General features: G+C 40.9%; 1 protein-coding gene and 1 pseudogene across 1 annotated transcript in view; both read left to right on the top strand.

The window, feature by feature from the left end:
• The window catches only part of LOC118712482 (hemicentin-1), a 98,116-nt gene extending 84,126 nt beyond the window's left edge, over positions 1 to 13,990 (top strand). Inside the window, exons 7-12 of the mRNA XM_045578026.1 lie at positions 3,842 to 4,189; positions 4,612 to 4,893; positions 7,827 to 7,940; positions 10,550 to 10,557; positions 11,285 to 11,957; positions 12,843 to 13,990. Coding sequence (XP_045433982.1) covers positions 3,842 to 4,189; positions 4,612 to 4,893; positions 7,827 to 7,940; positions 10,550 to 10,557; positions 11,285 to 11,957; positions 12,843 to 12,850 — 1,433 coding nt within the window. The 3' untranslated portion in view covers positions 12,851 to 13,990. The remainder of the gene's footprint in view (positions 1 to 3,841; positions 4,190 to 4,611; positions 4,894 to 7,826; positions 7,941 to 10,549; positions 10,558 to 11,284; positions 11,958 to 12,842) is intronic.
• A 10-nt stretch (positions 13,991 to 14,000) lies between these two features.
• On the top strand, positions 14,001 to 16,882 carry LOC118712483 (annotated as a pseudogene).
• The last annotated feature ends 8,275 nt before the right edge of the window (positions 16,883 to 25,157 follow it).

Genomic DNA, 25,157 nt, shown 5'->3' on the forward strand with positions numbered 1-25,157 from the left:
GAGCTTGGTACTAACAGCCCAGAACTCTTTGCTAAGACCATCCCCACTTTTCTCTATCAGGTCTCTCAACACATTCTTAGTTCTCTACATTGTTTCCATAGTGTCTCCTCCCTGCCATTGGTGGGAAGCAGGCTCTGTCCTGGTTGGGGGGGGGGGGATTAGGGGGAAGGGGGACACGATAACTTTCTCTTGCCCACATAAGATAGTTGCCACAAAATTTCATCCCTAACTTGTCATGTCCTACACTTTCAAGAGATTGGGAAACAGGACTCCACTTAGTTGAAGGTACCATGTACAGCACAGATACCAGTAGGACTTCATGCTCCATCTTTAAACATGTCTTTATACCAATTTTCCCAACAGTTGCACCCTATAGATGGCTTTGCAAGATGAGCAGCAAATAGGAAGAGCAACTTCTGTCAACCTCTGCTTGGTGATAATAACTACACACTCTGCTTGACTGCCTGCCTAGGTGTAGTCTTCAGCCAACTGCACTGAATACTGCCCTTCAGGAAAAGGATCCCATAGAGCAACAGGAAGAGTTCAAAATGCAGGTGCAAAAGGAGCCCATATGTGACTCTACCTGGAGTGGATGGGAGGAACAAAGAGGCCAGGAACAGGATCCTGGTGGTGCTTAAGGCAGCAGCCCTCAAATTCTGTCTTCACTGACATCAGATTTTTTTGTGTGTGTCAATTTGTAGCTGATACATGCAAATTAACTGCAAAGTGGTTAACTTATTGTATGTACATACAACAAAAATTCCTTATTTTGAGACATTGTATGAAAAAAAATCAATTGGATTTTAAATCCATTACATGTGTGAACAAAGAAGAGAAAGAGCCCTAAACTTTTAAAATACAATGGAAAAGAATGAGAATGCTCTGGCCTGTTTGGCTCATTGGTTGTATGTCATCCTGTGCTTTGGCAAATTGCTAGTTCGATTCCAGGTCGGGGCACATGCCCAGGCTGTGGACTAGATCCACATTAGGGGACATACAGGAGGCAGACAACCAATGTTTCTCTCTCACATGGATGCTTCCTTTTTTCTCTGGCTCTATCTAAAAAATCAATAAAAAATCTTTTTTAAAAAAATAAAAGAATTGAAATGAAAAGGTTTTAAAATTTGTATTATTTACTTGTGAACTAAAATAACTCACCAATGGTGACTACAAAGAAATTTAAGTCATAATTAATCATTATAATGGAACATTATAATTATCTGTACTTATTATAGTATACAATCAGAACTCAAAAACCTGTATTTGTTCAAAATAATGAATATTTTTCAAAATGTGTTAATGTGGCTAACACACATTTGAAATTAGCCATACTACTCTCAAGATAGCACATATCTTGGTAGCTATCCTGCAATCCAATTCTCACTTTGCTTACTCCTACCTCCATGTAATCTTCCTTACTTCCCCTCCTTAGTTTCAAATGCATGATAGAAGCTGAAAAACTGTTATTCTACAGGAGTATTTTACATCATTTTCCACAGCATGCTTCATTAGTTTGGCTCAGATAAATTCAGATAAAAACATTTTAAAGTTATATTAATTAAATAAAATTTAAAATTATAAAAATTTTAGATTTTTAGGAATATTCTTCATAAATTTATATTTAACATATTTTTAAAAATATGTCTTTATTGATTTCTTTCAGAGAAAGAGGAAAGAACAGAGAGAGAGATGGAAATATCCAAGAGAAACATTGATTGGCTGCCTCCTGCATGCCCCCACTAGGGATCAAGCCTGCAAGCCAGGCACATACCCTGAGCAGGAATCAAACTAGTGACCTTTCAATGCATGGGATGATGCCCAATCAACTGAGCCATACCAAGTGGGCACATAGTATTTCTTAATAAATTCTACTTTATTATTCTTATATTGATATAATATAGAGAAAATAATTTTTCCCATGAAGGCCATATAGCCTAATCCCATTCCAGTTTATTATAGGGGAGCCAACCAATAACATCATTTTCTCTATTATATCAAAAAGGTTGAGAAGTGCTGCCTAGTCCACGGAGATGTAATATATGCTCCATCTCTGTGGTGCTTCCATGGTCCTTAAGACCCTGTACAATTATGTACCACATACTTCTACTACCTCAGGATCCATTCCCTCATATATTACATCCACCTAAAGAGAATATGGCCTCTGGAAAGCCTTCCCCTCCCTTCTTTGGGCCAGCCTTCCTACAGACTCCCTGAGCAGCAAGATCTATGAGTCCTGGGCCCTCAGCAACAAACTTCACAGCCATGGACACCAAATTCTAAGTTTCTGTGGTTGATGAGATATGTTACAGCCCCTTCCCCATTATTACTACTAATTTCCAAGTTCTAGAAGGGGACGTTAGAAGTCTGCCTTGGCCAGGCAAAGAAGGTAGTAGTGTGGGAATTAATAGAAGCCACCTGTTCATTTATGTTGGTCCAAGACAGAGGAATATCTTAGCTCTTGGTCCCTCTAGAAGCAAGGTCCTGCCCCTGGGTCACATTATATATAGACAATGTACATTTTGGCATGAGTCATCAGTATATAGAAGGTACCTAGAGCCATGAGTACCCTGTAAATTCCTAAAAATCAAAGTCACAAAACTTGTAGAAAAAGGAGCATGCATCGAACTCTGCCCCTCACCTTATTCCCATAGATAAGATGCCCCTTACCTGTCCAAGATATTCCTGCATTCCTTCCTTTTTCTGACCCTTGACCTAAGTCTCAGAGTTTTCTTTTTATTTCTCTCCTCATCACAGTGTTTTCCTCCATTTCCAATAAGTCATGAGCACAAAGCCTTGAGATCACCCTGCCGCAGTAACCTGAGGAGACAGCGAATCTCTACAATTTATCATGGCAGCCTCATCTCACTCTACCTCGGCTTCCAAATGGGTATAGGTATGAATTCTTCTGAGTTTCTGATTCTCTGTTATCTAAGGGGATGGAAAGAAAAAGGGAGGGAAGATGGAAGCAAAAGTTTGACAAAAACACAAATGCTATGAGATCCTGGAAAAGTAAAGAAGATAACTTTATTCCACTTATTAAGTTCCAGGAAGTGTATTAGGTATTTGCATCCCTATCTCCTGGTCAAGGCCTGTTGATATGTGTATGTGTGTGTGTGTACACCTAAGTGCATGTGATGTGGTGGAATAAAAATAGAGAGAATGGAAGTGCCCATATGGTAATAAAGAAGCATAAGTTCCTAGAGCCTCAAGACAATGTAGAATAAGATTGACAAAAATTAGCTTGTATGCCCCCATTTTCTCATCCCGTACTCATGGCAAATATTATTAATGATTTCCAAATATCTTTTCCAGTGAACTGCTTTAGATTCTTTCTCAACAGATATCCTACTATCCATCCAAAGCTATCAGAGTTCCTGTGGATTTTCCCCTCCTATGGACAAGGACAGAACCTGACCTAAAGGTGTTAGCATGTCTATCCCCCTCCTCTGCAGTTATATTCTTCAGGTCCCTCCCCACAGGTTGAGTTAAGTGAGGAGGCTAGGGCCCAAATTTTAAGAGGCTCTTTCTATCAGGATCTTGTTGACTCTGGACATGTGCCCCTCAAGTAAGTGCCTAGTCAACATTTATGCCCTAAGTCTTTTGCATGCCTCAGCATAACCAAGCCTGGACTTTCTATGTCTAACACCTCCAGCTACCTGCTAGCTCTGTGTGTATGTTCAGGTCGGAAAAGGGATGCCCCAAGACTCAGCAACTATCTCCTTTCAGACCTTCTCCCCAGTTGGTTAAGATGGTAATAGCCAAACATGTGTGTAGTCAACTATTTCATTTGCCCAAATCCTGCCCCCAGCCCACCCTGATTCTATCTCTGTTCTCTTTTCAGGAGCATTCCAAGTCCAAGGGCCCCATGAACCTTTGGTGGCCATGCTGGGTGGTGAAGCTGAGCTGCCCTGCTTCCTCTTGCCTCCTCAAAATGTTAAAAATATGGAAATAAACTGGAACAGATCCCTACCTTCCCATGTGGTGCACCTGTATGAGGATGGGAGGGACAAGCCTGAAGAAGCTATGGCGGAGTATTTGGGGAGGACAGAGCTTGTGAAAAATGTCATGCATAAGGGGATAGTGGTCCTGAGAATCCTCACTGTCCAACCCTCTGACAGTGGGCAGTATTGCTGTGCATTCAAAAATGGCTCCTTCTACAGTGATGCAGTGATTGAGCTGAAAGTGGCAGGTAATGGCCCACATTTATTGCCCTATCACCCCACAGGGGTGAGTTTATTCTAGGCTGTGCTCCTTCTTCTGATCCAATTTCCCTGGGAAATATAATGAAGTCATAGGAGGAAAGGAGATGGCAACCACTTCTACTCACCCCATTACCCCATATATCACTGTTTGGGGCTAAACCAAAGATAATAGAGATTCATAGTGGAAGATAAGAAATAGGGGCCATTTGTTTTGGATTGTGTTCTACTCTCTCTCACCCAGGAGTCTAAGTCCCATCCTTTGTTGCAAAAACTTCTTCAGAGCCTCAGTTTCCTGTTCTGTATGTACACTGAGTTCTAGTCAGCAGCAAAAACTCTTCATAAGAAGGGGAGGGATATAATTTCGGGAAAATGAGCTTAGGATCTGACTTCTCTCTCTTCCTCTTCCCAGCTCTCGGCTCACATCCTCAGTTCCATGTGGAACTCACTGAGTCCAGACAAATGCAAGTGGTGTGCAAGTCAGAGGGCTGGTTCCCTCAGCCAAAGGTCCAATGGATGGACTCTGAGGGAAGAGAAATTCCAGCTGAGTCTGAGACTCACACACAGGACAAAAGTGGCTTGTTCCATGTAACAGCATCACTGCTCCTCAGTGAATCTTCTCAGAAGAATCTGATATGTTCTGTCTGGAACCCTGTTCTGAATCAGAAAAAGGAAGAACAATTGTCCATAGCAGGTCAGTTTTCTCTCTCCCCTCACTGCTTACATCCATGGTGGCGGCAACTCTCAGCATATAAGCCTAGTTCTGCTCTCTACATCACACCCACACCAATCTTGCTGCCAGAACCCAACTTCCCTCCTCTTTTTTCTAACTTCTCCCATCCTTTCCTGAGTAATTTTCCAGTCTTAACCTTTTAACCTTGCAGTGGAACAGGGCCTTCTTATCTTAGTCCATTCAGGCTGGTATAACAAAATGTCACAGACTAGATAGCTTATACACAACAAAAATTTATTTCTCACAGTTCTGGAGGCTGCAATTTCCTGATGAAGGTGTCCACATAGTCAGGTTCTGGTAAAAGTCCTCTTTTGGGTTGCAAAAAGCCAACTTCTTCCGGTGACCTCACATGGTAGAAAGTTCTAGGGAGCTCAAGGAGGGTATGGAGTGGTCTCTTTTTTAAGGGCTCTAATCTCATTCATGAACTCGGGACCACAAATTGATCATTTGGGATTTCAATATATGATTGTTGAGGAGACAGAAACATTCAAACCAGAGCTCTCTTCACCAGGAACCATTTTCATACTTTCTCCTTCCTAGTTCTCCAACAGGCCCATTTCTCCTGGTTCGCATTTTACAATGTTTCTCCTCAGCCTTTTTTATGTTCTCTTCTCCCTCTACCTATATAAAGTATTGCAAAAATGCTATGACCATAAACATGCAGTTATGGTTTTAAGATATACACACATACACACACACACACACACACACACGCACATACTAGATGCCTGATGCATGAAATTTGTGCACAGCAGAGGGGGTCCCCTCAGCTCAGACTGCACCTTCTTTAATCCAGGACCCCTCAGGTGATGTTGTTATGGGATTGGGCCTGAACCAGCAGTCTTATATCCCTCTCACAATTCTGGACCGCTGGCTCCTAATGGCTCACCTGCCTGCCTGCTTAGTTGCCCCTAACTGCCTTCCCTGCCAGCCTGGTTGCCCCAAACTGCCCTCCCACATACTGCTGGCCATGTCACCCCCAACTGCCCCCTCCCGCTGGCCTGATCACTCCTAACCGCCCCCCACCGCTGACCTGATCACCCCTTACTGTCCCTCCTGTGAACCTCGTCACCCCCCAACTGCCCCTCATGCCAGCCAAGTTGCCCCTCACTGCCCCTCCTGCCAGCCTAATTGCCCCCAACTTCCCCCTCTGCTGACCTGGTCACCGCCACCTGCACCCCACCCACCGGCCTGGACACCCCTAACTGTCCCCACCCCCCACAAGCCTGGTCACCTCTTACTGCCTGCCCCTGCTGGCCTGTTCACCCCCCATCACCTTAGATTACTTCAAGTCCAAGGTGACAGTTCATCTAATACACTAGCATTTCAGCTCTATAAATGCCATATTTCCACCATTATGTATTCTTCCATGCACTTATCCTACAAATATTTATTGAGCAACTTTGTGGGCCAACACAATGTTTAACACTGAGAAGGCCATAATGGCTAAGACCTAGTCTATACTTATCAATTATACACTCTAGTAGGAAGAAAAGGCTGTGCAAATGAACAAACTTTTAGGGCTGGACAATACCTGCCTTATTCACTGTGGTATCACTAACACTAACACTATCACTGCATGTGGCAACTATGAGGAATTCAATACATATTATTTGAACGAATTAAACTCAGTTATAATACAACATATGGAACAAGCAGAGGATGCCATGAAAACTCAAAGAGATAGGTTATGGAAAGGGGTAGAGAATAGTTCAAAGTGCAACTTCAAAAATATTAAAAACATAATTCTCATAAAAATACATAGAAATCAGAGGCCATAATTTTAATTAATTCATAAGTGAGAAAAAGAGTAGATAACATAATTGATTCAAAATTAATTACAAATTCAATCCTACAATAAGACTGCTAAGTTCATGGGACAGTTACAGGTTAATAAAACCATAAAAAACCTTTATTTTCCTAAGTCAGATGATCATTAAATTTATTAGATAATGTTTTAGCGTATTATTAAAAAGACATGGAATTTGTTTTTGCCTTATTTCCGTATTCTAGTCACTTTTTCTAACAAAAGCTTTTTTAAAATATATTTTATTGATTTTTTACAGAGAGGAAGGGAGAGGGATAGAGAATTAGAAATATCACTGAGAGAGAAACATTGATCAGCTGCCTCTTGAACACACTTCCTACTGGGGATGTGCCCACAACCAAGGTACAGGCCCTTGACTAGACGCAAACCTGGGACCCTTCAGTCCCCAGGCTGACGCTCTATCTACTGAGCTAAACCTGTCAGGGCAAAAGCTTTTTTGAGGTAATTTTGCACCTGCTGACAAAATAGTGAATAGAAGTTGTCCAGTAGGGATGGTAAAGGGAAAGGTGACAAGTGCTCCAGGAATGGGGACAGTGCACAGACCCACTTCACTTCAGTCGCCCACTGCCAGTGTCACACGCGGTCTTGACCCAAAAATGAACATGTTTCAGTTCTAAAACTTTAAATCCCAATGTCTCACTTTTTGAAAACAACTTCTAATTCTTTAAACTTTATATTTTACCTCTTTTTATACAGACTTTTCAGCCTCATAGAAACCTCTGGTCCCTTGATTCTTTCATGCTATCCCAGGCTACCAGCTCCAGCCTCATCTAAACCCTATGTACTACTTCCCTTATTTACTATTTTGTCAATTTTCTGTTGTATTGCTACTCTCCCATGGAAGAAATGACTTTATTTGCTTATTTATTTTCTGAACAAGTAACCTAAGATAATATTTCAATGGAGGCTTGAACTTACTAATTAACCATAATTTGGAAGGGAAATGGAAATAAAGGGAGGAATAACAACATATTACTGTTAGAGGGAACACAATTGGGGAATGACTAAGAAGTGAATGTGGGAACAACTCTATTGAGAAAGTGACTGTGAGACATCTGTATTTCAGTTGCTGAGCCCATCAGAACAACAATCAATAGAAGAGTGGGTATAGTTTTGGCAGCATTTCTGATACTCCTGACTTCCATCAGACTTTATTTGAAAATCCCGCTCAAAAACAGGTAAATGTATTCTTTTTTCCCCCAATATACAAATATCTCTTCTCATAGATATCTGTCCTTCCCTTTCTGCTTAGGAACAATATCAAAATCAGCAAAGTTCTATTCAGAGGAAGTCACAACAATGAGACTCTGATACCTCAACGATAAAATATGGAAAATAAACTTTATAAAATTTCTGTGTGGATTGAAAGAAATGCTATACATTAAGCATTCTTGCTTGTATTAACACAAGAACATTCAACAAAAGTCTATCCTTATTATTAATAATGTTAAAGGAGGCCGAAGCCGGTTTGGCTCAGTGGATAGAGCGTCGGCCTGCGAACTGAGAGGTCCCAGGTTCGATTCCGGTCAAGGACATGTACCTTGGTTGCTGGCACATCCCCAGTGGGGACTGTGCAGGAGGCAGTTAATCAATGATTCTCTATCATCGATGTTTCTGACTCACTCTCTCTCTCTCTCTCTCTCTCCCTCTCTCTCTCTCTCTCTCTCTCTCTTCCTCTCTATAAAATATCAATAAAATATATATATTTTTAAAAATAATAATAATGTTAAAGAAGAAGGATGAAGAAAGGGATGAAAGATGATGAAAGGACAAATATTCATGATACATTCAATATACATGAGGCATATGAAGCACTCATTTATGAAGACTTAAATTGACCACCCAATGGTACTACTCATTTTGATATCATACATATTTTGTCTAAGAAATATGGGTAAAACTTATAGTTACTCAGTAGGCCAAGAAAGAGCTACAACTACGCTGAGTATACTTGTCCTGTATGTATGTGCATTGGCCCTAGATAACTCAATACAGTGCCCCTCTGTTCAAGATTCTTTAGTCTTCAAAACCACACAATCAGCAAATAGAATTGATGAAAAACAGGACATATGAATACAGCTCAACACAGGATTTGCATGGTATTCTTGCAAACTCTCCTAAGTGTGTTGATCTAAATCATCTCTTTCTCTTGGCTTCTTGCTGTACTTTAAATTGATTCAATAGACTCTGTATTTTGAACTTTTTAACTTGGCAATTGTTTAAAACATTTTCCTATTACTTTTTTAATTTGTAAGGAGCTATAGTAATGTCCTCTCATCCCTAATATTAGAATTTTGTGTGCTTTATCTTTCTTTCTTGTTCAGTTCAACTAGAAATTTATCAATTGTATCAATCTTTTCAAAGAACTATCTTTTGATTTCATTGAAATAGTCTTTCATTGACTTTTGTTCTTAATTGAATTAAATCCTTCATCCTTTGGGCTTAAATTGCCCTTCTTTGCTAATTTCTTGAGGTAGATGCTTCTTAAGTCATAGTTTTTAAACTTTTCTTTTTTCCTTATGTAAGCATTTAAATATTTAATACTATGAATTTCTTTATAGAATGGTAATAAGCTAAATGTAACAAGTCAGGCATAAAAAGACAAATACCATATGATTTCACTTATATTTGGAATTGAAAGAACAAAATAAATAAACAAACAAAACAGAACCAGACTCATTAATATAAAGAACAAACTGATGTTTGCCAGATAGAAAGGTAGTTGAATGGATGGGTAAAAAAGGTGAAGGAACTAAGAAGTACAAATTGTTAGTTACAAAATAGGCACAGGAATGTAAAGTACAGCATATGGAATACAGTCTATAATAACTATATATGGTGTCAGATGGGTACTAGATTTATGGGGGTGATCCCTTCATACATTATATAAATGTCTAACCATTATGCTGTACACCTGAAACTAATATAAAATAATATTGAACTTCAAAAAAAATTTTTAACATTGCAGCTCACATTTTAGATGAGCTTGTAAACAAATTAGAATATTCCACAGTAGTTGACCAATTCTCTCTAATACCCATAACTATCATTTAAAATTCTATCATTAAAAAAATCTTTGAGCCCAGTTCAAAATAAAGTGAACAAGATGTACAAACAAAACAACCTCTAGATATTGCTTTAGCTGTATCTCATGAATTGAAATGTAACCCAGATACATGCCCTTGACTGTGAATCAAACCCAACACCAAGGGCCGATGTTCTAACCACTGAACAAAATGGCCAGGGAATGTATTGTATTTTTTTTTATTCAGTTCAAACATTTTCTAATTTCCTTTTGATCTTTATAAATGTGTTAATTTCCATCTAACATAATTACCCTTCTACCTAAAGAAACTGTAACATATCTTGTTGTGTGTGAATGCTGATAACAAATTCTCATGGCTTTTATTTGCCAAAGAAGCCTTCCTTTCCATTTTCTTTCTTTTCTTTTCTTTTCTTTTTTTTTCTTTTTTCTTAAGGCTATTTTCACTGGATATAGAGGCAATCTAGAGTAGCTTTTACTATTAAAGCTAGTTTAATCCTATTCCTGTCAATCTTTCTGGGCTCTCTACTAAAAAGCAGGGTATCTCCACACTGGCTAGTTGGAACTCTAATATTAGTGTTTCGGTTCTGTGTGAGCTCTGAGGATTGTCCAGTTAAAGTTCCCTGAGTACTTTGCCTCACCTCATATATAGCACAGTATTCAGCAACCAGTTCAGAAAAATCCCTGTGCAGATTTCTGGAGCTTTCTCTCTCTCTGCCTAGCTTCCTTTTCTCTGGTATTCTGCTCCAAAAATCCTACCCCCTCTGCCTGCCTGAACTCTGATCCTTGTCTTCACAAGGCAGTTCTGCCCATGAGATTCTCTTCTCTGCTCTTCAGTCTAGAAATAGTCTCAACACAGTAGGTTGGAAAATTATATTGTTGCTCTTTGCTGCAGGATCATAACCCTGTGAGGCTATTATTTAATGTCTGAAACAGTTTTAAAATATATTTTATCTGATTTCATTAGTGTTTATGCCAGGAGAGCATGTCTAGTCCCAGTTACTTCATTATAGCTGGAAGTATAGACGGAAATATTCCTTTGACTTCTGGGACCCTATTAAAGGTTATCCTGCCCTCAGAGCCTGCTCAAGAAACTAAGGGAAAGAGTTTAGGAAGGCCAAACACAAAGTGAGAGGCAGGCTGTCAAGGGCCCTGAGCATCCAGGCACTCCTCCCAGGACTAGGCTGAAGTAAGGGAGGTGCCTAAGACACAACATTTAGGGAGACACTAACTCAGGTTTATGTAGATGCTGCCCCTGTTCTTGCATGACACTGAGAATAAACGTCTCCTTATGCTTTACATCACCTGCCTACGCTAGTCCCAGCTCTGCCCTGAGCATGCTTGCTAAGTGTGCAAAGAATGCAATGCCTGGGGTTCTCTTTACTTGCATCATTTCTCAAGTCCAAGCTTGCAGTGAGCAACCTTAAGAAATGAAATAATTTCTTTTCTGAGCAAAAAGCAAACTTGTTTCCTCATGTTACAGAAGCCGTAAACAGCAGAACGACACCCACCATCACATCCAGCAGTCCGTCCCTCCTGTGACCACGGACTATGCCACAGCCCCTGCAGATCACAGGGAATTTTATGCTGAGTCCAACCCTGAGGGTGCCAGTGCCAATGCCCCCGGGCCTGCCATCCTGGCCTACACCTGTGTTGCTGCCACCAACCCTGACCAGGATGGTGCCAGCATGGACCCACCCAGGACCGCCCTTGGCAATGTTGCCATTGGAAGAGACAACCCCAAGGCCACCTATGCTGACCTTTACCCAGAAGCTGCCTGTACCTACCTACCTGGGATAGCCCCTACTAATCAGGAGGACCACAATACCAACCTTGACCAGGATGGTGCCAGCACCCACCTGCCTGGGGACGCCCTCTACAACCCCACCCCCAAGGCCACCAAAGCAGACCTTGACCCAGAAGCCGCCTGCACCTACCTGCCAGGGGTGGCCCTAGCCGAGGCCTATGACACCCTCTACTCCAACACTTCCAAAGCTCCTGTGATGGTTCGGCTCTGGTCCAAATATGACCTCGAGAAGAAGGTGGAACTCTGTGGCAGTAAGAAGAGATTCACCGACCTGCCCATCGGTCCCTATTTGCAAGAGGGTCCTGTGGGAATTGTCCAGTGCAAACTCACGAATAAGCTGCAGCCAGGCTCAGTCTCCACAATCAACCACCCATGCAAAACAGGCACCTGGTAGAAAACCTCTCCAACTTCAACATAGTCACCTGTGAACCCCTGGGAGCAGTTCCAGGCCAGTGACTTGTTTGAGAGCGGGAACATGAGGCAAGGGCAGGTGTCTCCCCAGCTCAGGCTCTGGCCAAGATCAACAGGCTGTGTGTGGCGAGGACATCAGCATCAACTACGTGGAAAAGCAGCAGCGGAGCACCCATGATGCCACCTTGAAGGTGAGCCAGCACATCATGGGGCTCCAGAGGGGCACCAACAAGTGTACCAGTCAGTCAGGCATGATGCCATGTGGCATGAGAAGGCATCCTTGTCTGCCTCCCCAAAAATCATATCCTTCCACCCATGGACCATGCAACTATTTGCCTGCAAAAGGCCACCGTTGAGGTAAGGAACATTCAAACCTATAAAGACTTTTGATGAGTTTATTTGCGCTAAACTGTCAGCAATTGCCAAAAGCAGAATCTCAATAGATTCAGATAATGCTCCAGAGAATGGCAGTTCTTCACCTTGTTGTATACCTTATAATAAAAGTGTTAGGGGCAGAAATAGAATATTGGGGACCAGCTACAATGATAACAGTAATCATGCTCTGATAACCATAATGGTCCTATTCTGATTAGAGAAAGCACATTCTAACCTGGATGAGAGCTGTACTCCCAGGTATACAGAAGCTAACATTGGAATGCAGTCCATCCTCCTGTCCTGAGGACTGCCTTCCATTAGGGATTTACAACCTGTGGCTCAAACAATCTAGTCCCTGAGGCTCTCACCATTTACAACCCCAACCCCAGGTGCCTATAATCCTGTCTCAGGGCTCAGAGGCTTCTGACCATGCCCTGTGAGAATTAACAGGTAATCTTTTCTGTCAAAGGGAGGAGTTTAGGCCACCTCCATTTTGGCTCCCTAACTTGCCACTCCCCTGGGGGTGGCCATTTTGAAATGGCAAAAGTCAACCCATCCCCTTTCCCTTTAAATTAGCCAATCACACAAGACTGGGAGCCTAAGTCTTCCAATCAAGAGTGAGGAACAGGGACTAGCCTGGTGGGCTGCTGTCAAGGGGGTCTGAGGCACGGGAAGGGGCTGGGACCACAATTCAGTGGGCCCCCTGCAGCTGCCACCAAAGCACAAAACACAGGTGCCTCATTCTTGTGCCAAACTCCACCTGGGCCCCCAGGCAACCTTTCTCCTCTTGTGCCTGTGGTCACAGGGACTGCTGGCTCCCCCAGGCCTGAGGTCCTGGTCCCTAGGAGCCCTCCACTGATTCCTGTGAAAATTAGGGAGCAGACAGGGCCTGGTTCATTGCCTTTCGGATGAAGATGGATAGGCCTGTATACAAGTCAGAGCCAGAGGGTGTGAGACTCACAGCCCACAGGAGTCATGGACCTGGGTCTCCCTGCAGTACCCATCCTAGACTCCTGAAAAGCAGGGCCCCTTTGCTCTCAAACCCATGGTTTAGTGACAACGTGCCTTCCCTGTGGTCATGGGCACCCAGGACCCCAAGGAGCTGTCCCTGGCCTGATGAGTCGGTACGACAGGCCTCTTCATGTGTTATATGTGCAATAAATGGGACAGATGCCCCCACAACCTGAGCAATAGGCCATAGGTGAGCCCCATCACCCATCCAGCTAGCCTGGGGAGGACCCTTGCCCTGCTCCTGGTCCCTGAGAACCAGCGAGCAGAGGGCACTGTTATGGGCATTCCCATATGTGTGCCCCTCAAGTGTCCCAGCTGGGGTCCCCTTAACCCTCATTAACCAGTCACTGTATCCCTCAGTGTTATCCTGTAACCTGTCAGGCCCCGAGGGAGTTTCTTTGTCATTGGCATGAAGACCTATGGGTGTCTCCTCTGCCGTAATGCCTCGTGAGTGTTCATGCCTTCCAGTATTGTAAAGTGTATCCAGTATGTAAATGAATGTTCCATACACCCTGAGTACAGCAGAGTTCTCTGCCCCCTTAATATCTCTATCCAGAGTATAATATACTATTAACCTTGATTTTTTATGAGGAGGTTCTAGGGGAGAAGGTAGGTACCTGGAGCCCAGAGGGAAAGGCTCATGGAGTGGGTGAGCACTGGAAGCCAAGATAAAGGTGAAGATGCTGAGCCTGAACCCAGACAACTATGTCCACAAACCCAAGTTGGACTTACAGAGAGTTCCAAGAAACTGTGATCCTACCTTACATCCTTTTGAGGTCCCTCGAGAATACTTAAGAGCTTTAAATGCTGCCAAACTGGAATGCACATTTGCAAAACCATTCCTTGCTTCTCTGGATGGTCACTGAGATGCAGTCAATTGTTTGGCAAAGTATCCAAGGAGTCTGGCTACTATCCTTTCTGGGGCATGTGATGAAGAGATCAGCATTTGGAACTTGACCAAACGAAACTGTATCCGTACAATATAGGCACATGAAGGTTTTGTATGAGGAATATGTACTCGTTTTTGTGGGGGTTCTTTTTTTACTGTTGGTGATGACAAAACGGTAATGCACTGGCAAATGGATGGACCAGGTTTTGGAGAAGAGGAAGAGCCATCACATACAATATTAGGAAACACAGTGTATACAGGAGCTGATCATCACTGGAAAGAAGGAAATTTTGCCACATGTGGACAGCAAGTAGACATTTGGGATAAACAGAAAGCCAGTTGTTTACGTTCAATGACCTGGGTATTTGAAAGTATGAGTAGTGTTAAATTTAACCCAATTGAGATATTTCTCTTGGAAAGTTTGCTTCTGACAGAAATATCCATCCATAGTGGCCTGGTGCATGAAATTTGTGCACAGGGGTTGGGGTCGGGGGAGAAGCAGGTCCCTCAGTTGGATCTGCACATTCTCCAATCTGAGACCCCTCAGTGGATAACAGGCAGTTGGACATCCCTCTCACAATCCAGAACTACTGGCTCCTAACCACCTGCCTGCCTGCCTGCCTGATTGCCCTTAACTGCTTCTGCCTGCCAACCTGATCATTCCTAACTGCTCCCCTGCTGGCTTGATTGCCCCTAACCACTTCTGCTCTGCCCCACATCCAGGACCCAACATTCCCTCCTCCAGCCAACCAAAGGCACCCGGGATCCAGGCTTCCCTCGCTCTGGTAAGCCATAGGCACTCAGACCGGCTGCAGCCGCAGGGAATGGTGGGCAGGTGGCTTTGCCTGGGAGGCAGCTACACGTACTGGCACCCAGGACCGCAGGGTGGGCAGCTTCTCCATTTCCCAGGCCACAGCCATCCACAGGTACTGGTGCCTGGAACTATGGGGTGGTTGGCTTCTCCATATACCAGGCCATAGCCAGCCACAGGTGCTGGCACCTGGACCGCAGGTGGATGGCTTCTCCATTTTCCCTCAGGTGCAGTGTGGGTGACTTCTCTGACTGCCTGTGGCCTTGGATCATGGGGCAGGTGGCTTCTTCATCTCCCGGGCAGCAGCCAGCCTCAGGTGCTGGCACCTGGTTTCTCCAACTCCCCCAGTACATGGGGCAGGGAGACGTGAGGCTTCTGTAGCTGGCTGTAGCCTGGGATCATGGGGCAGGTGGCTTCTTCATATCCTGGCCCTCAGCCAGCCTCAAGTGCTGGTGCCTGACTTCTTCGACTCCCATAAGCCTGGAGCAGCTGATGGGCCGGGGCCATACCATCTTTGTCAAATTAATTTGCGTACTCACTCGTGATTGGCTGGTGGGCGTTGTGGAAGTATACTCAATTTACATCTTTCTCTTTTATTAGTGTAGATAGGATAATATGCAAACTGGTCAGGACATTGTCACATAATGACCAATTAGCAGGCTGCACGTGAAGAAGAAGCAGATGAGCAGGGACTTGCACTGCCTGGGACATGATGCTCAGCAAACCCCCACCACCACCCAGGCCAGCCTTGATGGGACTTCAGGCTCATGTTCCCGCCCCCAGCAAGAGGCCTAGGGTGGTGAGGCTTGTGTTCCCGTCCCTGGCAATGGGCCCATGGTGTGAGGCTCACGTCCTGCCCCAAGCAAAGGGCAAATAATATTAAAATGTTTCCTCTAATTAATTCCCTTTTAATGTGCACAAGTTTTATGCAGTGGGCCACTAGTAGTACAAATGATATGAGGCAAGCTACTCCTCTAAAAACGATCATCTTAGATATGAGAACAAATACAATTTGTTGGAACCCTATGGAAGCCTTCATTTTTACCGCAGCAAATGAAGATTACAATTTATATACTTTTGATATGTGTGCACTGGACATTCCTGTGATGGTGCACATGGATCACATGTCTATGGTGCTGGATGTGGATTATTCTCTCCCTCTGGGAAAGAGTTTGTGTCCACCAATTTTGATAAATCTATGCGAAAATTTGCTGTGCATAAAAGTAGAAACAGGGAAGTATATCACACAAAGCTAATGCAACATGTTATTTGTGTAAAATGAACTTCTGATAGCAAGTACCTTATGTGAGGATCTGATGAAATGAACATTCCTCTGTGGAAAGCTAATGCTTCTGAAAAATTGGGTGTGCTTACATCACAAGAGAAAGCAGCCAAAGATTATAACCAGAAGTTGAAGAAGAAATTTCAACATCATCCTCATATAAAACGTATCACTCATCACCGCCATCTACCAAAACCAATCTGCAGCCAGATTCAAGAACAGCACATTATGAAAGAAGCTCGCAGAGGGAAGGAAGTGAATCATCTCAAGCATAGCAAGCCTGGATCTGTGCCCATTGTGTCAGAGAACAATTGTGAAATAATATTTGGTATTCTTGCCAATACTCGCTTTATAATTATCAATATTTGTTACATTTTGATTTGTAAACTCTACAAATAAAAATACAGTTAATCCTTGAACAACATGGATTAGAACTGGCTAGATCCACTTACATGCAGATTTTTTTCAATAAATATACAGTTATTTCTTTGTATTTCTGGGTTGTGCATCCATGCATTCAACCAACCTTAGATTAAAACAGTATTTTTTCCTTGAGGTTGGGACTCTGTGAATGTGTAGGGCCGACCCAAGTACAGTGGTGCCTCGCATAAAGAACGCCTCGCACAGCGAACGCTGCACACAACGAACTTCATTTCATGATTCATACAACGAACTTCGTTTCACACAACGAAGTCTCCCGAGCTTCCACGACCGCTTTGCCCGAGCTTCCACGATCGCTGCCGATGTATTGCATCCTTCCGCGCAGGCACTGCAGGCAGTCGTTAGTCACTGCGCTTAACTTAAGCACGTGTCGCGGCAATCGTTCTTCATTACAAATTAAATCACGCACGTATCACGGCGGTCGTCCTTTTAAGTTAAACTCAATATTTTTTTTATATCATGGCTTCTAAAAAAAGCAGGAAGGTGATTTCTGTTGAAATGAAACAGGAAATAATTAGAAGGAGTGAATGTGGGGTAAAACAGTGTGACCTCGTCAACGCGTTTCACATAATGAACTTTTTGCATAACAAACTTGCTCCTGGAACGAATTAAGTTCGTTGTGTGAGGCACCACTATAATATGTGGATTTTCGACTGCTCATGGGGTCAGCACCCCAAACCCCACATTGTTCCAGGGATCAGCTGTACTAGCTCTAGTATAACAGATGGTTCAGTTATATGTGTAGAGTTTTACCATTGCTCATTTTAGCCACTCTGAAAAATTATATGTCAAAGGTATTCTGGTTGATAAAACTTGATTCTTGATCTACTTTCTTATTTCCCAGAAGGATACAGAGTATTTGCAAACTAACTTATTTTTTTCTGTTAGAAATTTTCAAATATAATTTTATACTCAGATCTATTATAGACACTGTGCATTTAAATTTACATTTAAACCAAACATATTTCGTATTATCTTTAATATTACCTTGAATAATTATTGCAATGATTCTCACTTGGATTTTGCATAGCATATAAAAAAAATTGTGTCAGTACATTTTAAAATTGAATTTATTTTCTGTACTTTGTATTTGGCTTTTTTAAGCTTTCAAGATCAGCCTGCATTTATGTAACTTTCATAAATGATAATAATTATAATTATGGCCAAGTCAAAATGATAAAACATCCTTTTTTTCAGGGGGGAAAAAAGGGGGGGGAGTGACAGAAAACGTTTGTCAAGCATAAAAGACAGAGTAGACCTCCCACTCACTGTGCATTTGCTCCCAGACCCTGTGCCTGCATACCCTCCTGCAGGAGTAGATATTTGCCTTGTGGTCTGGCTCCTGAGTATCTTTTGTGTTCTGCTAGGATCCCTGGTTTTGGGGGGCTCACCTCATTTCTAACACCCCCCCAGTCCAAATGACGTGTAACCTGTAATGCTTATACCATGCCTGCTTTTCCATGCCAGTAATTCCCACTTTCACACATAATCTTTGTCCTTCTACCCAATGTAAACTGCTGGCTCGTGGGGAGAGGCAGAGCAGAGTTTTGTGGATGACAATGCTCTCCCATACTACCAGCATTATTGGAATAAACGTTTATATGATTCAACCCTGTCTCTGCTTAATTGGTTGAAGTAGTAGCAGGAAGCCTGGACCCCTTGGTTGTTTGTATACAAAAGGCGTGTTCAGGATAGTTAACAGTCAACAATTAACAAGATAACAATAACAATGAGGGATTCTGTGGTCTCCACCCTGGCACCCTGGCACATTGGTTGTGCTCTGAGAGGTCCAGAAAAAGGGAAGTGACAAGTTACCCTACATTCCTATCAGAGATGTCTCATTTCACTTTGGTCATACATTCTTGCTTCTCTATTTCTTTGGAATTGAAGAAACTGTTGCAAGATCACAGTAAGAGTCTCTTCCTTCTTCATCCTCCTCAAACAGTGGTTCTCCCTGTCTTGTGGGAGGGGCTCATCAATCAAAGGTCTTAAAAGATAGAAATTTCTCAAGGAGAAATTCTCAAGGAATTCTACATCCAGACTGCTTTCAAACTTAATACTGTAAAATCTACGCTGGATTTTACAACTACCTTCTAGAATTTTCAGCCTATAGCTACATATGAAAATTTCAGAATTGCCAATCCTCACAACAGCCACTAAAGGTAATTCTCTGGAAAAATCATGACTAATATGTGGGGTGATGGCTAAGGTGTATTTTTGAAGAATTGAAGAGGTTCTAAAATTTACTGTAGGGATAAATACACAATAGAATATAAAGCATTGGATTGTACACTTTTAAATGGTGAATTGTATGGTATGTGAATTATATCTCAAATTGATCAAAAATATCTACAATTGCAAATATTTTAAGCGTATTAATTAAACTTATGAAGGTAACATCCAAAAAAAATGACTATAAAAGATGAAGATTGTTTACTTGAACAGAAATTGCAAATGAAACCTCAGCCATTATCTCTTCAAATATTTCCTGCCTGATATCCCTGTCTTGTGGGAGGGGCTCATCTCTCTCTCTCTCTCTCTCTCTCTCTCTCTCTCTCTCTCTCTCTCTCTCTCTCTCTCTCTGTCTCTCTCTCTGTCTCTCTCTCTTTTTCTCCCTCCCTCCCTCGGACCCTCCCTCTTTTCCTTTTGGGATTCTAATTACATATGAGTATTAGAATTTTTTTTAAAAAAAATTGTTCCACATCTCTGAATATTGTTTTATTTAGGGATGTGTGCGTTTATTCACTCCTTCTGATGTTTGTGTTTCAGTTTAGATCATTTATCTTGACTGTGCCAAGTCTACTATAAGTATGTGAAAGTACAATAATTCTTTATCTTTGATAGTTTATTTCTAGACTTGATGTCTTTTATCATAATTTCTATCTTCCTGATGAAATACCCCATCTGTTTTTGCATGTTGTCTATCTTGTCCACTAGAGCTTTTAGCATATTAATGATACCGTGTTTCCTCAAAAATAAGACATCCTCCAAAAATAAGACCTAGCGCATGAAAAGATAAGACATCCCCTGAAAATAACATCTAGCACAACTTTGGGAGAAAAAATTAATATAAGACACTGTCTTATTTTTGGGGAAACAGGGTAGCTATCTATTTGTATTCCTTCTCATTCTTTTTATTTTGGTTTTTATTTGAATTTTTAAAAAAATGTTGACATTTAAATGTTTGTTATCACTAAAGAAGCTTCTACTGACTATATTATCTGAGATTTTTTTAAATTTTATTTTAAATTCTCAAGATTTTTTAAATTTTACTTTTCAATTACAACTTACCTATAATATTATTCTGTATTAGTTTCAGGTGTACAATATAGTGGTTAGATAATCATATCCTTTGCAATGTGGTCTCTTCTCCACCCATAAATCAAGTGCCTATTGGGCACCATACATAGTTATTACAATATTTTTACTATATCCCCTATGCTGTACTTTTACACCCTTGTGACTATTTTTTTAGTACTTTTTAATCCCTTCATCTTTTTCACTCAGGCCCCTAACACCCCTCCCCTCTGGCAATCATTAGTCTAATCTCTGTATCTATTGGTCTGTTAATATTTTGTTTATTTTGCTCTTTGGATTTCACATATAACTAAAATAATGGTATTTGCCTTTCACTGTCTGACTTATTTCACTCTAGATCCATTTATGCTATTACAAATGGTAAGATTTCATTCCCTTTTATGGCTGAGCCATATTCCAATGTATATATGTACCACCACTTTTTTATCCAGTAATCTCTTGATGGGCCTTTGGATTACTTTCAACCTTGTCTATTATTAGTAACACTGCAATGAAAATAGGGTTCATATAATCTTTTGAATTATTGGTTCAGGTTTCTTCACATATATACCCTGAAGTAGAATCACTGGGTCATAAGGCAGTTTCATTTTTAATTTTTTTATGTTTTCATTGATTTCAGAGAGGAAGAGAGAGGGAGGGGGGGAACATCAGTGAGAGAGAAACATCCATCAGCTACCTCCTAAATGATCCCTACTGGGGAATTGAACCAGAAACCAAGGCATGTGCCCTGAATGGGAATGGAACCATGCTCTCTTGGTGCATGGGGTCACACTCCACCAACTGGCTAGGCCATTTTTAATTTTTTGAGGAACTTCCATATTTTTTTCCATGTGCCTGCCCCAATCTGCATTTCTACCAACAGTGCACTAAGGTTCCCTTTTGAGCATATTCATGCCAACATTTATTTTTTGATTAGACATTCTGACAGGTATGAGATGATATCTCATTATGATTTTAATTTGCATCTCTCTGCTGAATGGTAATTTTGATCATCTTTTCATATGTCTATTGGCCATTTGTATGTCCTATTTGCATAAGTGACCATTCAGGTCCTCTGCCTATTTTTTAATTGGATTGTTTGTGAGGTCTTGGGGGTATTGAGTTGTGTGAGTTCTTCATAAAAATCTATTTGTCAGATATAAGTATTGTTACCCACCTTTTTTTTTTTCATTTCCATTCATCTGAAAAACCTTTTTTCATCCCTTCACTCTCTGTCTGAGTGAGTCTTTTTTTCCAAGGTGAGTTTCTTGTAGACAGCAGATATATGGATCATGTTTTCTTATCCACTCAGTTACCCTATGTCTTTCGATTTGGGTATTTAATCCATTTACATTTAAAGTTATTATTGATAGGTACTTATTTGTTGCCATTTTTATTCTATACCCCTGTGTTCCTTCTTCGCTTACTATTTCTTTTATAGCAGACCTTTTAGCATTTCTTGCAATGCTGATTTGTGGTAATAAACTACCTTAGACCTTTTTTGTGTGTGAATATCCTGATTTCACCTTCAATTTTGATTGATAGCCTTGCTGGGTACAATATTCTTGGATTCAGATTCTTCCTTTGCATGACTCTGTATATTTCATTTCCCTTCTGGCATGACGTGTTTCTGTTGAGAAATCAATTGCTAGTCTGATGGGGGATCCTTTGTAGGTAACTTTGTCTGGCTGCTTTTAAGATTCTTACTTTTTCATTGGTGCTTGCCAATTCAATTATAATGTGCCTTGGCATTGATCTTTTGGGGTTCATTTTTCTTGGGACTCTGTGAGCTTCTTGGGTTTTTGTGGGGTTTTTCTTCCCTGTATATGGAAAGTTTTCTGTCATTATTTCTTCAAACAGGTTTTCTATTCTTTGCTCAGTTTCCTCTCCTTCTGGCACCCTTATTATGCAAATGTTTTGTTTCATGTTGTCCCAAAGTTCCCCTAGACTCTCCTCCAGCTTTTTTATTGTTTTTTCTAGAAGATGCTCTAAGCTTCCAAGTGTTTGCATTTTTTTATTGTTTTTATTGTAGTTTATTTCTAATATTATGCCATTGTGATCTGAGAAGATGCTTGAAATGATTTCAATCTTCTTAAATTTCGGGAGACTTTACATGTAACCCAATATTTGGTCAATTTTTGAAAATCTCCCATGGAAGGCCAATAACTCCAATGAAATTGAAACAGTAATCAAAAAATTTTCAGAAAATAAAAGCCCTGGACCAGATAGCTTCATAGGGGAGTTTTATCGACATTCAAAGAAGAACAAAAACCTATCCTTCTCAGACTATTCCCAAAAATTCAAGAGAAATGCATACTCCCAAATAATTTCTATGAATCCAGCATTACAATAATCCCAAAACCAGAAAAAGACACCAAAAGAAAGAAAATTACAGGCCAATATTTCTCATGAACATAGATACTAAAATCCTCAACAAAATTCTAACAAACCAAATCTAGCATTACATTAGAAAGATCATACACCATAAGCAAGTGTGATTTATTCCAGGAATGCAAGGCTGGTACAATATCCGCAAATCAATAAATGGGATACATCACATAAACAAAATGAGAGACAAAATCACATACTCATATCAATGATGCAGAAAAGGCATTTGACAAAATCCAACACCCTTTTCTAATAAAAACGCTCAACAAAGTAGGAATAGAGGGATCATATCGCAACATAATGAAAGCCTTATATGACAAACCTATAGTCAGAATCATACACAATGGGCAAAAACTAAAATCATTTCCCCTAAGAATAGGAACAAGACAGGATGCCCACTTTCACCACTCCTGTTCAACATAGTACTAGAAGTGCTAACCATAGCAATCAGACAAGAAGAAGAAATAAAGGGCATTCAAATGGGAAAAAAAGTAAAATTGTCATTATTCACAGATGACATGATACTGTACATAGAAAACCCTTAAGACTCCAAAAAAAATTGTAGACTTAATAAATGAATTTGGCAATGTAGCCGGATACAAAATTAATGGCAAGAAATCTATGGCATTTCTATACAGCAACAGTGAACTTACAGAAAGAGAGACTAAAAAGGGCAATTCCATTTACCATCGCACTGGGGGGGAAAAAAGATACTTAGGAATAAACTTAACTAAGAAGGTAAAAGACCTCTACTTAGAAAACTACTGGACATTGAAAAAAGAAATAGAGGACAACATAAATAGATGGAAGAGCATACTGTGTTCATGACTGGTAAAATAAACATCATTAAAATGTTCATACTACCCAAAGCAATCTATAGATTCAATGCACTCCCCATTAAAATACCAACGGCAAATTTCACAGACCTAGAACGAACTCTCAAAAAATTCATCTGGAATAAAAAAAGACCTCGAATAGCTGCAACAATCCTGAGAGAGAAAAGAGCAATGTTGGGGGGATCTCAATACCAGATTTCAAGCTGTATTACAAAGCCACTGTTCTCAAAGTTGCCTGATACTGGCATAAGAACAGACATATAGACCAATGGAATAGAATAGAGAACCCAGAAAATGACCCAAAACACTATGCTCAATTGATATTTGACAAAGGAGGCAAGAGCATACAATAGAGTCAGGAAAGTTTCTTCAATGGGAATATTGAACAGATACATGCAAAAAAAAATGAAACTAGTTCACCAACTTACACCATACACAAAAATAAACTCAAAATGGATAAAGGACTTAAACATAAGATGAGAAGCCATAAAAATCTTAGAATAAGCCACAGGCAGCAATATCTCAGACATATGGCGAAGCAATATCTTCACTGATATAGCTCCTAGGGCAATTGAAGTTAAAGAGAAAATAAACAAATGGAACTACATCAAAATAAAAAGCTTCTGCACAGCAAAAGAAACCATCAACAGAATAAGAAAGCCCATTGCATGAGATGACATATTTTCCAATGTTATCTCCAATAAGGGTTTAATTTCCAAAATTTATAGGACACTCATTACAACTTAACAATAGGGAACCCTCATGCACTACTTGGTGGGAATGCAGACTGGTGCAGCCACTGTAGAAAACAGTATGGAGTTTCCTCAAAAAATTAACAATGGAACTGCCATTTGACCCAGTAATCCTACTTCTAGGAATATATTCCAAGAAAACAGAAACACTAGTCAGAAAGGATATATGCACCCTGTGTTCATAGCAGCACAATTTATAATAGCTAAGATTTGGAAACAGCCTAAGTGCTTATGAGCAGATGAGTGGATTAAAAAGCAATGGTACATTTACACAATGCAATACTATGTTTCTGTAAAAAGAAGAAGGAATTCTTACCATTTACAACAGCATGAATGGAACTGGAGAGCATTATGCTAAGCGAAATAAGTCAGCCAGAGAAAGATAAATATCATATGATCTCACTCATTTGTGCAATATAAAGAACACCATAACCTGATTAACAAAAATAGATACAGAGACAAAGAAGCATAGAAAAGACTGTCCAACATCAGTGGGAATGCAGGGGAGGGTTTGGGATGGGGGAGTTAAGAGACCAACCAAAGGACTTGTATGCATGCATATAAACATAACCAATGGACACAGACACTGGGGGGAGTGGGGGAGGCATGTGCCAAGGGGTGGGAGAGGCTGAGGTTAATTGGGGGAAATGGATATATATGTACTACTACTTGTAATACTTTAAACAAGAAAAAAAAGAATAATAATAATCAACTGCCTTGATATGAATCAGAGTGCAAAAGAGGAAGAATTTGAGTATCAGCAGAAAGAGTTGGAGAAAGTTGCAACCCTATGATTCTCAAGCTACCCCAGAGTGCAAGAGGTAAGCCAGGGGGAATGCCTGGGGCTTTTCAAGTGATTGAACTCTTCCACCTGGTGGTTCCTCTTTTGGGCCCACCAAAGAAGAGGTGGATCATGGCAACCTGAACATGCGTTTAGTTGTTGTTCCATAGAAAGTATTGAAAGACCAAAGTCTATAGCAAATTCTATTGCACTTTTAAGGCTGAGCTGTTGCAATGAGTAACTGCAATTCTCAATACTTGAATATGGAACATG

Source organism: Pipistrellus kuhlii, unplaced genomic scaffold (genome assembly GCF_014108245.1).
Source record: "Pipistrellus kuhlii isolate mPipKuh1 unplaced genomic scaffold, mPipKuh1.p scaffold_m20_p_9, whole genome shotgun sequence".
In the NCBI taxonomy this organism is placed as follows: Eukaryota; Metazoa; Chordata; class Mammalia; order Chiroptera; family Vespertilionidae; genus Pipistrellus; species Pipistrellus kuhlii.